The 14,548-nt window shown below is 39.1% G+C and overlaps 1 protein-coding gene across 1 annotated transcript; it reads right to left on the bottom strand.

Moving 5' to 3' along the window:
• Nucleotides 1-221: 221 nt before the first annotated feature.
• Nucleotides 222-12,309, bottom strand: MMP8 (matrix metallopeptidase 8). The gene is made up of 10 exons (XM_059069910.2): nt 12,098-12,309; nt 10,190-10,434; nt 9,355-9,503; nt 9,142-9,267; nt 6,059-6,220; nt 4,439-4,556; nt 3,539-3,672; nt 2,815-2,968; nt 2,024-2,127; nt 222-1,848 (listed from the first exon to the last, which is right to left on the bottom strand). Exons 1-10 carry the CDS (start codon nt 12,206-12,208, stop codon nt 1,745-1,747), a joined length of 1,407 nt encoding a protein of 468 aa, XP_058925893.1. The 5' UTR covers nt 12,209-12,309; the 3' UTR covers nt 222-1,744.
• Between the last annotated feature and the right edge of the window lie 2,239 nt (nt 12,310-14,548).

Here is a 14,548-nt window from a genome sequence, read left to right as displayed (position 1 = left end):
AATAAGTTGAGGATATTGTATTGACATACTTGAGGGAATCTTTGAGGACATAGAATATTGATAAAATATTTCATAAACCTGTGAAGTAATATCTAAAGTTTAATATCAATGTTGTAATACTTCTGATAAAAGAAAATGGCTGCAAACATATTGAAATTTCCTTTTAATACTTTAGATGAACTATGTGGTAGTATCTTAAGAAATTATAGTAGATCACAAGTCAGTCATTTAAAATATTTATTTTGAAATCATTTAATAGATAAATTTTGAACCAGAAAAAAGTATCAAAGTTCACTAAATCAATCATCTGTGGAGGTTAAAAACTTTAACAGGAAAAGAAAAATGATGTGCTAATGATAAATATATTTTACAGTTCACATATTTTATTGTGTAATAAGCTGCACTGCATTACATTCTCACAACTGCAGATATGACATTATAATGATTTTAATGTCTAGACTAGTCATTATGATACCACAAATCTTAAAGTTCTTAACAGAACTTTGCCATTAGCAAATTTATGCATCTAAGCTCAGTTTAATTCAATTAAATGAGATTTATTGAATTTTGTGCCCAACACTATTCTGTTTGTGTGGCAAACCCTGGTTATCTGTAGAGGATGTCCTCCTGAAGATCCCAGGGAAAAACAGAAATAAGGAACAACAGATTTAACTGGCCCATTTTCTTGAACTCTAGAATCCAGGAGGTGGGAGAGGAAGAGGTACTCCTTCTTTTTGCTGCTCCCCTGGGAAGATGCCAGTAATCTTTACTGGGGTTGCAAGTCTGTACTTCTGTACTGATTCATTTCCGTAAGTTCAGGTGTACTGTATCAGCTTCCTAGAGTTGCCTTAACAAAGTATCACAAATTTCGTAGCTTAAAACAACAGACATTTTTAAAATCACAATTTGAAAGTTACAAATTCAAAATCAAGGTGTCAGGAGGGCCATGTTTTTCTCTCTGAAGGCTCTAGGGAGGATCCTTCCTTGCCTCTTCCAGCTTCTGGTAATTGCTGGCAATCCTTGGCATGTAGATGTCATTCCAATCCTGTCTCTATCTTTACATGGCCTTCTCCACTGTGTGTCTATGTCTTTCCTCTTATAAGAACATTAGTTTTTAGGCCTACTCTGATCCAGTATAACCTCATGTTAACTAATTACATCCTCAAAGATGCTAGTTTCAAATTAGGTACATCTGTAGGTACCTGGGGTCAGGGCTTCAACATACTTTTTTGGGGAGACACAAATCAATCCACAACAAGTATCAACAACATTTCTTTCCTAGAGTGGAAAATAGCACCACAGTTTTGGCAAAAGGCAATGTGTACTATTTATGTTGTTCATAATCCTTACTTATAACCAAAATCCAGTGCTACATTACATGCACATGTAGCAGTTACACTTAAGACATATTTAAAAAACTTAAGAATAAATGGGCATTTTAGAAGTCAAATAAGCAAGTGAGGAAATAATGAATATTGAGGTGGCAAAAAAGGCTTACTTTCCTTCTCCTTGTGATGTATTCACTAATCTGAGATGGAATATAGGACAAAATCAGCCTCTGCAAACAGTGGAATACTCCAAACGTATTTTCAGTGAGGATCGGCCCAATGAATACAGTGAGAGCAAATAATATTACTTATTGCTGAGCAAAGTATAAATAGGACACAATGTAATAGATATGCAGAGTAGACCTCCCTTCCATATTCAGAAAATGAACACAAATGCATTTGATTTTGCTTCAGCTTTATCTACAGTTAAGCCATTTATTGCTTCTTTCAATTCTAGTAATCCTATGAGCACTAAGATCGAATGCATGATATCTTGGTCCACTGAAGAAAAGGAAGAAGGCTATAAGAAAAAAGAAAAAAAAAGATATAATGTATTGAATTAGCTTGTAGCAGATCTTGGATGTTTTCAATTAAAAAGACCCCACTCCTGTCCTAATATAACTTTGAAATGCAAATGAGCTACTTAAAATTTTTTTAAATTTATTAAGTTTTTGGGTTTTTTTTTTTCTACTTACACTTCTTCTGGAAAACTGCATCAACTCTACTTTTTATTCCTTGAAAGCTACTTGCTATGCTTTGGGGATAACCTGGTTCCATGGATTGACTTTGGTCATCATATCTGATGAGAAAAAAAAAAAATTGTCCCACATTTTAAGACCAATACAGTGTACAGTGATTAATAGTTTTCTTTAAATTGTATGTACTTTACATAGTGCCTTCACATGTATTTTCTCATTTGTTCTTCACAATGTCCTATTTATTGGGAAACTAACAGTGGTTAACTTCTCTACCTAAGGGTACATACATATTTATAAAATATATGGGTATCACTAATAGGAAAAGAGGCTTCTGATTGTTGGTGCAGTATTATTTTCAAAAAGGAGAGCTTATACGTTCTAAGGCTTTTACTTAATTGGTTCATAGTCTCTATCTGAAAAAATATAAATAATAATTTCAAGTTGGAAGTCAAGTTCTGTATAACATTTGCTTAAGTGTAGTAGAATTTAACTCTTAGAATTTAATGAAAAAATGAGAATTAGCCTAACTCTTCCTTTGCATCCCATTTTAGTGCTTTATTAAAGTTTGCTCTGTTTTAGGATATAGAATCATCAATACCATTGTGCAGGCATCTTAACTTAGTAAAATTTTCAAAAGCCATAGCGACATCAATCATCTTGTGAAAAAGAATGCTTATCAGAGACGACCTAGATATTTTAAACCTTCAGATGTCTGATCATTGATGGTTTGTAAAGAGGGTAAAGAAACATAGCTTTCAATCTCTAATGGAAAAAACAGTTTATCTTACCTCCAGAATTGGTTGTTTACAAAGAAGTATGTCTTTCCCCTGTAGGAAACAGCTGCATCTATTGCTTGGACACTGCTTGGGAAGCCATAGTCTGCTATATTCTTGGGATAACCTTGCTGAATATCATAGCCACTTATAGCCCAGTATTGATTGCCTGCCAATGATTCAGGTTATGTTAGATAAAGTTTTTCCATTCCTACAAAATGTATACCAATTTTTAATCTTGCATAAATTCATCATAGAAATGAAAATGGAAAAAATAGTCTTGAAAAGATAGAGGTGGTAAAGTCAAGATCATTGGGCTATGATAACTCCAGTGATTTCCTAGCACCTGTAAAACATTTCCAACTTCTTAGCCTGACATTCAGGGCCCCACACTTGAACGTCTTATCTCATGTGACTTCTATACAGCGATTAAACTAGAGCCTTGGGGAATCTTAGAAAATTATATCTGGGATGAGGGTGGAGGAAGGCTAAAGGTGGTCTAATAAAGTGTTCTCATTTTTTAGATGAGAAAACTGATGCATGAAGAAGGTACAACGTGCTCAAGTTCATACAGCATTTAGTGGTGGAGATGTGACCCAACCCAGGTCTTGTGACAAAAGCCCAGCCAGCCTAACACTCTCTCCTTGACTCACCTCCTTGAACATGGAAGGGACCATAAAGAAGTCCTGCCCTTCCCTTCAGGAGGAACTAAAATAAGATGAAAACCTTAGGCAGTTACCTTTGAATACGAAAATTAGGTCCTTGTCAAAATCCTCATAAGCAGCCTGTATACCATCTGCCAGGGATGGCCAGAAGAGAGAAATGAAATTGAGTTCAACTCTTCGTAGGTGAGGATGCTTTCTCCAGAAGTACCTAATGGAACACAAGGGAGAAAACCACACACGATAGTCTAAGCAGGCAGCTTCTGTGAGTCTTGGGCTGGTATTGATCCTATAAGATTTCTGGGAGGATATAACATACAGTGAAGGCAATGTTTCCAGCACAGTGACCAGCATAAGGCCAGTGCTTTATGGTGATACTGTCCATCTGGTGAGTACTTTACAGTTTTCAGACGAGCTGATAGGAGTGACCTTATTTGATTACATTTTACATTGTCCCCCTCCTCACACATTGACAAGTTTTATTTTGTTAGTCTCTTTTATTATTCTTGCTACAATATGATGAGAATATTTAGAATATTCTAGCAAAAGCAATACAAGTACACTCAGCCTGTGAGTACACAATCACAGAATAGCCAATGGAAAATTGAAAAATTCAGTCAGATGGTTTTCCCTGCAGCTTATTAAGTGACAGTTTCCATTCACTTGAATGAATTTGGGTGGAATTGAATGCTAGTTTGGTGTTGGGTAAACCCAGCTATAGAGTTCTCAACAGCTAGAGTCCATGTCTGTTTACATCATCGCAAACATCTAAATGCTTACAAATGTTTCAGCTTTTTTTTTTTTTCTTTTCCTGGATGTTTTGATTAACTCAGAAAGCACTATCAATTCCAATGAGTTTCATATGCATAGAATTCAAAGGAAAAGCTGAGTAATGTGTAATATGTGACTTAATTAGAATCCAGTTTTAAGTTATGCCAGTAAAAGAAGTCAAAGGAAGGAATAGTTCATTCTTATACTTGTTTTTAAAGAAAAGTATTTCTCCACGGAGTGTAGTGATAGCATCAAATGTCAGTGTGGGGTCACAGGCTGTGGGTGTGGTTGGTCCAGTAGGTTGCACAGGGTTGCTTGAAGGTCCTGAAAGTAAAAAGGCATTTTATAAGCATGAGTCCAGGGTGAATTCTGGTGTATTTCAGTTACTTCTCAGGTTGATGAAGGGTCTTCATATGAAAAGAAATGCTAGCTGACTATCCTATAAGGCATTAAGTAATCACACATTAGGCCCTCTTAAAAGTTTTATTTTTTTAAATTAAAAAATAAAAGAGGGGGATAAGATGAATTGGGAGATTGGGATTGACATATATACACTAATATGTATAAAATAGATAACTCATAAGAACCTGAGGTATAGCACAGGGAACTCCGCTTTGCTGTACAGTTGAAACTAACACAACATTGCAAAACAACTATTTCCCAATTTTAAAAAAATTAAAACAAAAATAAAAGAGTAATGGTGGTTTTAGGGACAGTTCCAAGCTAAGTTGTGAAATAAAGAAATTTGAATTCTTCCCCCTCCTCTCTGCCAGTTTAAAATTAGAATACCATGTTTCTTTCTCTTCTTGCCTCCTCTTTCTGCATTTTTAGTCACTCAGTATCTACTTTCTCCTTTCTCATTAAAATCCACCTTCTGGAAAGAGGCCCTCACAGCATAAATCTATATCAAAATGTAGCAATATTTTTTTCTGTAAGTATTTAAATTTAAATGTATTTTCGCATTGTAGAATGAAAGGCTGCTAACCATTCAAATATGGACGAGTGAGGAAGGGAGGTGTTTTCAGGGGAAAAGGAATTGGGGATTAGAGGCAGTTAGACTAGGTCTTATCGTTCCTGAAAATTCTAGTGTCATACATAAAATTTGTAGTTGTGGGACCCTGGCATGCTTGGTTTTGTACTGCTGTCCCACCAGAGAGGGAGAATGTTTTACACAATTCGACTCCACGACTCTCCCTTCCAATCAACAATTAAAACATTTTTAAAAAAAAATTTTTAGAGAGCTGCAAACCTCTTCTCTGGTTTCTTGTTCTTACAGCCACTAGGGGGAAGGAGGGCAAGAGGAAGGAGAGATGCAATGGTCTTATCAGACAATGCTTAGACAGAGGTAAAGACCTCTTTATCCCTCCCTGAAAAGTATCAGTCCTGTCTTTAAAAAAATGTTTCTTTCTCTCCATACTCCATCCCCACTCCCCTCTTTCCCCCACAGACAACAATCTTGATATGTTCAATATATATGTATATATGTTTGTTAGCATGTTTCTTGAAAATGCCTTGCTTTGTCTATATACATAATTAATTTGTATAGATTTATGTATTGTGTAATTTATATACTGAGTAATATGTATCATTCTCTTTCTTTTCCAGGAAGCATAATGTTTTAAAGACTCATCTATGTACATCTGATTCAGTGCTTCTCAGTGCTGTACATTACTCTATGGCAGGCAGCCACCACATTTTACCCATATATTCTCCTCCCAATGGACTCCCAGGTGCCCTCTAACTTTGATCACCATAGCCAAGACTGCAATGAACATCTCTGACATGGCCAGGTCTCACAGGTACTGCTGCTCTTCAGATGACCTTACCATAGATGGCCTGAATACCACTGATGTCATCTTGAGGGAGCGAGTAGGTGCTGGGCTCACTGAAAGCATAGTTGGGATTCATCAAGGCACCAGGGTCAGAGGAATGAGCCAGCCCCAAGGAATGGCCAAATTCATGGGCAGCAACAAGAAACAAGTTGTAATCTGAAATGCAAGCATGTGTGGTGAATGGCTCCAAGTAGATTGAAGCGTGGTAGAAATAGGATCTCAAGGAATGCAGCTTCTGAGCCAAAACTCCCTAGAGAAACAGCCTTTCCCATGCCTGCCTTTTTCCTTTTCTCTTCAGGTACCTGAAGAAATGGAGATTGGAAGGAATCAGGTAGGGGTTATAGGTTAAGATTAGGTGAGTATGACCTCCTCACCAAAACTTAGAACCAAGAAAGACTGCTGCCTTTATTCCAATTCCCATATTTCATGGGCCTGAGGCTCAGGGAAATGATGGCAGGGCCATCACAGGTCTCATGACTCTCAAAAGCCCTCTCCTCCCATGCACCCACACCTACCCCTCTCTAGTCTCCCAGGCCCACAGCCCCATGAGGAAAGTCTCAGTCTGCCAGGCAGCAAGAGTAGCCTCAGATGCAGAGCTGACTCACTTTGGCTCCCTGACCACTCCGCACCAGCTCTTCCTTGATTCTGAGCTCTCCAGAAAGCTTCAGGAATTTTCCACCAGAAAGAGAAAAACGCTGCTTCTTATTACTTCCTACCCTTATCTTTTAACTTCCATGAGCATAGTGCCTTTCATAACTGGGAGCTTAAAAACTTTCAAGGCTTGCACTTCCTGTCAAATAAAGCCCGAGCTCCTTTGCCAAGTCCAAGACTACTCCATTTGGCTCCAGCAGGCATTTGAGGACTAGATTTCTGATGTGAACCCTTCACACCAGCTAGTCTATGTGCCATTTCACAAACACATTGTGCATTTTCTTACATGTCTACTTAAAAAACAATCATAGTTGTACAGCACTTTCTTATATGCTAGGAATTGCAATAATATTTAATCTTAACAACACTTTTATGAAGAATTGTTAGATTACTTTTACGATAAAGGAACTGAAGCCCAGAGATTTTTGAATACCTTGTTATATTGACCTTGCAACTAATAAGTGGTAGAGCTGGGGTTGAACCTGGGTATGAGGGCAAGACCTGTGTTCTTACGACCATGTTCAACTTCCTGATGATAATTAGCCTTGTAATATTCTACCCATGCTCCAAAACTTTCTTTCTTGATCATCACATCCTTCCATTTTGCATTCATAAATGCTTTAAAAAAATCTTTGAGTGTCTGGAGTACTGGGCAAGGGGCTCTGGGAGATTTGTCATGATGCATAGACTAAAAGGGGAGATGTGTGCAAACAAATAGAATGCACAGAATAATGAGGAGGGCAGTTAGAGAAGAAAAAATCAAGGCTGTTGTTATTCGGAGAGGAAGGCTTCATTTCCAGCTGAAAGACAGGATGGGGGTGGCATTTGACATAGCATGGAAAAGAGGGATTTTGAAAGGTGGGGCTTAGGGTGTGGGGAAAGGCGTTTCAGGAAGAAGAAGCAATATGAGCAAATGTAGGGCAGTTGGAAAGCACATGGTGTGATCTAGAAACAGTGAATGTGCCATGTGGCTGCTGTGTGTGAAATATGAAGACAAGCCATGAAAGATGAGTCTGGAAGATCTCCAGGAGCCTTCAGTGTCAAGTGAAGGTATGTGGACATATTTGGCCTGGAAAATGTAAACACTGGGCTTTCCAAATGTAAAGATGGGCTTTCCAAGGACAAAACTTCTTACAGTACTGGGGAAAATTAGAGGGAGCCGAGATCGGAGGTGAACAGTACAGGTGGGAATATGACCAGTTAATTCAGGTAAGAGGTAATGACCATCTGAACTAGTGGGGAGGGCAATAGGAATGCAAAGTCATGAGGAGTGTTATTCAGTTGGATTTTTTTTTTTTTTTTTGCGGTCCGCGGGCCTCTCACTGTTGTGGCCTCTCCCATTGCGGAGCACAGGCTCCGGACGCGCAGGCTCAGTGGCCATGGCTCACGGGCCCAGCCGCTCTGCGGCATGTGGGATCTTCCCGGACCGGGGCACAAACCCGTGTCCCCTGCGTCGTCAGGCGGACTCTCAACCACTGCACCACCAGGGAAGCCCCTATGAGGAGTGTTTATTATCTTTGGGTACTCACAGCTCCTAGCACAGGGACTTAGGTAGAATAAACACTCAGAACATTTATGTTGAGAAAATGGTGGGAGGAACAGGTCCCAAGCAATGGTAAAAGGCTCCTTTCCTATTATTTTCTAAACAGTGTTCTTTGGCCTCTTGTTACCCTGTAGCCTTGTAAAGTACCATATGGTCTGAATATACCTCTCCTTATTCTCAGTTCTTCCCTTCAGGTGGTCTTCTTCTTGTCCTGAAAGGGGTAGTTTGCTATATGGAAACATATCATTGAAAAAGAGCTCCACGAAGATGAAATCGCCAGATGAACAAGAATAACTAGATGGTTGCTCTTTCCTAAATAGGTCAGTTTTCTAAATAAACCAATTATTTCTGAATTTCCAAAAGCAGGAATCTTTTTCAAACATCATTAAATTTCACAATATTAAAATATATACCCTAAAGCAGTGGTAAGCAAACTTTTTCTATAAGAGTCCAGATAGTAAATATTTTAGATTTTTATGAGCCGTATGGTCTCTGTGTCAACCACTCAGCTTTGTTATTGTGGTATGAAAGAGGTCATAGATGATACATTAAAAAAAGAGTATGTGGCCCTGTTCCAATAAAACTTTATTTATACAAATAGGACCAGGAAGGACTTAGCCATGATCTGTTGTTTTCTGATTCCTGCCTTAGAAAACAAGGTCAGAATTTAGCTTCAGGATTTTTTCTAAACCTAAATTAACTTAGTATCTTGAGGTAGCAAGAATTTTAAATGATCAGTTTGTGTGAGTGTGAAATGTTACAATAACTTGGCTCTGTGTATGTGTGTGTGTGTGTGTGTGTGTGTGTGTGTGTAGAAGGGCAAATTCGAATGTGGAAAAGTTCATTTAGAAGTTGCATGTGGACATAACCTTGGTTAACTTACTTCTGAGGGTTTTGGTCCATGTTTCTTCTGCATCAAAATGAACATCTCCTCCAATACCTGGGCCTGGCTGAAAGGCATGAGCAAGGATTCCATTGGGTCCATCAAATGGAGAATTGTCCCCATGATCTGAAATAAAATGACTCGTATTAGGTATTTGCCAAGTCTCAGTTTAGCCAGGAGAAGCAAAATTGAACATGACTGCTTTGAGCCTACCTCTTTGGAGAAAGGCAATCTTGATATCTGCTTCTTCCTGTGAGGTCTTGGTGAAGTTCAGGGGTGACACGTCACTCCAGATTTTAAAGGCTTTCTCAAGAATTGTTTCCACTTCAGCCTCTGACAAGTGTGGGGTATAGTTAATAATCCTTCAAAATGAGATGTGTGAAGCGTTCGTTATTGTTTAGAACAGCAGTCCATCAGTAGATTGAATTGCTCTAGTTTGGAGTTTGTGCATATGTGATGTGCTACCACTGAAGAGGGTGCAAGGAGCGGGTGCAGGACTTAGGGTTGAAGACAGATGTAGGTTCTGGACCAGTTACTACATGTCTCTAAGCTCAGTTTCCTTATTCATAAAATGAGGATAATAGAATAGTACCCCTCTCATAAGGTTGTTGTGGGATTAAATGTATATACAGCATTTAGTTCACTACTTGGCAAATAGTAGTATTCAACAAATATTGGGTATCATTATTATTGTTATTATCATCAAGATGCATAAATGGTGGGACTAGATTCTCTCCAGAAATGATTAAGCCTTTTTTGGGTCCTAAAGTGAACTCTTAGAGAGACAGCTTAACATTGCCAAAGTCCTCTTTAGATTGATAGAGAAAGAAGACAAAAATGGGAGGCTTTGGATTGAAAAGAACCCATGAGATCTTTACCCTTTCATTCTCATACTCATTCACTAGAATCTAAACTCTATAAGAGCAGGCATATTTATTCATTTGTTTGTCTCTAGTGTATTCCAAATCCTAGAACAGTGCCTGACACATCATAAGAGTTCAGTGAACATGGGCTGAATGAGTGAATTCTGAAACTCTAGAAATATTACCTGTAGGTCAGGTCAGTTTGTTCCCACTTGGGGTTTCCTGGAGTTATCATAAAATTGCCAGTATCGGGCACTCCACAGCGAGGCTTTTTCATCATCTTCAAGGTTTCCTCATTTGGCTTCCCTGTTATGTTCAGCCCAAAGAATCGCTGCATTTCTTTAAGCTTCTCAACAATCACATTAACGCTGTTCTTCCTTTCAGACGGATAATTGTACCTTGGTAATTGGTAGAACTTTTCTAAGTAATTCTGGAAAAAGACAAACATATAAGAGATTTGCTGTGAAATTTCCTTCAGTTCTCTGTGCATTTTGCATTCCTTTTTAAGTTATTGCAGAGGTCAAACCAAAACTAATAACCTGATAGTCACAAAGATAAAAGCACAAATTTTCTGGTCGACTTGGAGAGAACATTGCCTACTGGAAAGAACATCCATTCAGTGCTACAGTTAATATTTATGCAGAAAAATAGGTATTTCATAAAGGATGAGTTCCACATCCTCAAGCAAAATGCTAGTACACAGTCAGGAGACTGCCTTCTTATTTTTAATAAAAAAACAAAAAACAAAACAGCATCAGCATTTATTGACTCCTTGAAGTATTAGTTGCAGCAATGCAGATTCTCTTTTTAAATCCTCTTTTCACTACTGTAGAGAAGGTTTAATCATACACATTAAGACATGAAGATGCAGAGAAATAAGGAACTTGCCAAGAAGATACTCAGGTCCCAATTCACCATGTTGCTTCTCAAACGAGAATTAGCAGCTTCAAAAGAAGAATTCCAAACATGTTTTGGGCCAACAGCAGCATAACTGTCATTGGCATTTTATCCACCACAGTAACTCATTAGGAGGGGCCAAAACTCATAAAGAAGGTTCTGAGGGGTGTTAACAAGCCAATCATGAAACTACTTTCTCTCACCTTAAACATCCTTAAGTGGCACTTTGCAAGTGACACAGGACAGAGCAATTTTGTGCTCACACAGGCTTTGAGATCAGATAGATTTGGGTTCAAATCTTAGCTCTGCCACAGATTAATTTTGTGTCCTTGGACACATCACTTAGATGACTTCAGATTCACATTTGTCTCTAAAGTGGGAATAAGAATCCGCCCTCATAGGATTGTTGTAGGATGAAATGAGACAATGTTTGTGAAATGCTGAGCAGGGCACTTTGTACAGAGTAAGTACTTAATCACTTCTATTAGCCCATGGGTTACTGTTATCATTGTAAGAAATATATTTCCTTAAGTGAAAGAAAAGAAATCAACAAGAAGAAATGCTTTTCTGAAACTGTAATGCTAAGAAAATTGTGCATGACAAATTTCTGACAGCATTCCCTTGTGTTTCTTTAAAAATTTAGCCTGACTTTCATACTGTGAAACAATGGGAAAAATCTATCAGTTTTGCTTTTACAGTGCTTTCAAGAGTTTATAAACAGCCCCATAACCTGGTTTGAGGAAATATGATTACACTATGAACTGATTTCTAGTTCCTTATAGTTTCCCATCCTCGTGCTCTATGTACACCTGAGATTTTTGGCTGCAAAGACAAGTCCATAAAGAAAGCACCAGTCATGTAGTAACTGTGTTGCAGATACACTAGAAGGGAAAATCTTAGGTAAGTGAGAAAGAAAATCATTTTATAATTAAAACCATTCCTTCTAAAAGTTTTCCCCAGCTGAAGCAGCTCAGCAGCAGTATTTTCTGAGGCTTTGAAGAGCCCAGTTTGTTTGCATGCCCAGCTTTCAGAGGGCCCAGCTTGGAACTCTCCAAATCATTGAAACCAGACATTTAACCTCAAACAAATCATTCACATAATTCTTTCAGGCTGTTTTAACTAAAAAGAGAAGAGAACCCAGACAATTTCCTCATCACCAGCAAATCAACCACCGACCTAATTGATAGTTGAGTTACCTGAACAATTTTTGTAGTTTTCTCTTCTACGAATTCAGAAGGTACTAGAAGGGCCTTGGAAAGCTGCACGTGGAATAACAGCAGAAGTGGAAGCATCTTCAGACTGACCATGGCCTTGTCTTCAAAAACTACCTCTCCTGGTCTTCCTTCCCCCTTCTCCTGATGGGTACCCTGAAGTTCAGAGCATCACATGTCACTCACTGCTTTCATTTGGTCCCTCATAAAGCCCTGTCTTAAACAATTGCCACATCAGGAATGTGAAGCAACATTAATTACACTCTGACAGTTTTGCAATGATATAATGTGATCTAGTACCCCCAAATAGGGGAGGCTTTCAATGGAAAAAAAGTACAGTTTGCTACTCTGTTTTGGGGTTTTTTAGATATTTACTTTTGCAAAATTGTCTGGTCAAGGAAAAGGAATAGTAGACTAATTCTGAAGTTAATGAACAGCAGTTACATTTTCTGGGCATGTCAGATGCTGAGGCTGTATTAATTTATGCAATAGAATATTGTTTGATTAGTGGTAGGTATCTTGGGGCTAAGGAGCCTAACTAGAGAATCTCTGCACTTACCCACCCTTGTTGTAGATGAGGAACATGTGTGCTTGTGTGCGTCGTGACAAAGCTGGATGTATATGGGGGTCCTAAAGCAGTTTCTGGAGGATGTGGTTTTGGCATCAATGTGTTTTCTGCAAGCTGGATTTTCCATGGGAAAGACAAGAGAGCAATACTGATGGTAATTATAATAATAATCATTTGCTAAATATTTATTATGTCCCAGACTTACAGGCTTAATGTATATGACCTCAGTCCATCCTCACAAGATCTTGGGAGGTAGATGCTATTATTATCTGCATTTTGCAGATAAAAAGCAAGTCCAGGGCTTCCCTGGTGGCACAGTGGTTGAGAGTCCGCCTGCCGATGCAGGGGACGCGGGTTTGTGCCCCGGTCCGGGAAGATCCCACATGCCGCGGAGCGGCTGGGCCCGTGAGCCATGGCCACTGGGCCTGCGCGTCCGGAGCCTGTGCTTCGCAGTGGGAGAGGCCACAACGGTGAGAGGCCCGCGTACCGCAGAAAAAAATGAAAAAGCATATCCAGAGAAGTGAGATGGCTTATATAAATCACATGCTAACCTTGTGGAGGAGCCAGGATTCAATAGTAGCGGATATGTTTAGAGGCTGAGCTGGCAGCTACTACATCAAGCCTTGCTTTCTAGTCTTCCACTCCAGCACCTGGCTGGCCCACGGTGGAGCAGTAGCTCCAGGGCTGTAACAATTGGGAGGCTTTGGCTTGTGTTCATGGAGAAGACAGGGAGACAGAGCATGAGATGCCTTGTACACTCCCAAAGGGAAAAGACCCTGAGAGGACTTTCAGGCAATGTGGCTGTGTAGAGGCTCTATTGATCAGAGGCCCAAGGGCCTCTCACTGTTTTCAAGTCGTGTTACCTGGTCCCACTTATTCTGACTCTATGTGCATGTAGATTGTTACCATACACAGTCTTTGTATATATTCATTTACATATACTTATATATACAGTTGACCCTTAATAAGGGGGAGGGTTAGAGGTGCTGACCCTCTGTGCAACCGAAAATTTGCATATAGTTTATAATCAGCCCTGTGTATACTCAGTTCCTCTGTATCCACGATTCCACATTGGCAGATTCAACAATGCTGATCATGTAGTATTGTAGTATTTACTATTGAAAAAAATCCAGGTATAAGTAGACCCATGCAGTTCAAACCTATGTTGTTCAAGGGCCAACTGTATTCTGTAAGGGCAGGTATTCCTGTGCATAAATGTATATGTCAACGTGTATGATGTATAACATGTGTTAATATATTATTTGAGATGCTATGGTAGGTGGTTCAGTTCCCTCCTGAAGTCTCCTAGGGGCTTTTTAAACAATCCAGAGAAATATGTCTTGGATTAGAACCTATCTGGATAGCAGACGAATGTGTACGATGTAGATTCTTACATTCACTCAAGAAACATTTCCTGACGCCTATTGTATGCCAGGTGCTGTGATGGGTACTGGATTATTGGAGATAAGTTAATGGTGGTTCAGATGAAATACTGTGGGAGTCTGGAGGAAAGTGCAATGATCGGGTTAGGTAGAATCAGGGAAGGCTTCATGAGGGATGTAGCATTTGAACTTGTCCTCAAAGGAAAGGTAGAATGTGGATGTGCAGAGATTTGGAGATCTATTCCTTGTCCTCATGTGCTAGTTTTTTCCAATTGGTTCAAGCAGTTCCAAGGTCATGATCATGTTAACCCTCCCTGGGTACACAACTTAGTCATGATGTGGCTTCCTCTGCATTAGATCTTTAGTAAAAAAAAACCCTTTTCTTCCTAAATGAGAATGCCTTAAACATTGGTCTACCCTATGTTGAGTTATTTTGATTCAGTGCCTTGTTTATAAGGTTTATAGATGTACTTTCTCCTGAACATA

Source organism: Kogia breviceps, chromosome 7 (assembly GCF_026419965.1).
Source record: "Kogia breviceps isolate mKogBre1 chromosome 7, mKogBre1 haplotype 1, whole genome shotgun sequence".
NCBI classification, from domain to species: domain Eukaryota; kingdom Metazoa; phylum Chordata; class Mammalia; order Artiodactyla; family Physeteridae; genus Kogia; species Kogia breviceps.
This window is presented reverse-complemented; position numbering and strand designations above follow the sequence as displayed.

What these genes read in the sequence shown, in the direction of transcription:
- MMP8 (XM_059069910.2), bottom strand. Translation starts at nt 12,208, where the DNA reads ATGGTCAGTCTGAAGATGCTTCCACTTCTGCTGTTATTCCACGTGCAG. An exon ending in GTAAACAACCAATTCTGGAG is followed by an intron (nt 2,128 to 2,814) that starts GTAAGATAAACT and finishes TTTTCTCATCAG; the next exon opens with ATATGATGACCAAAGTCAAT. An exon ending in TGCAGTTTTCCAGAAGAAGT is followed by an intron (nt 1,849 to 2,023) that starts GTAAGTAGAAAA and finishes TTTTTCTTATAG; the next exon opens with CCTTCTTCCTTTTCTTCAGT.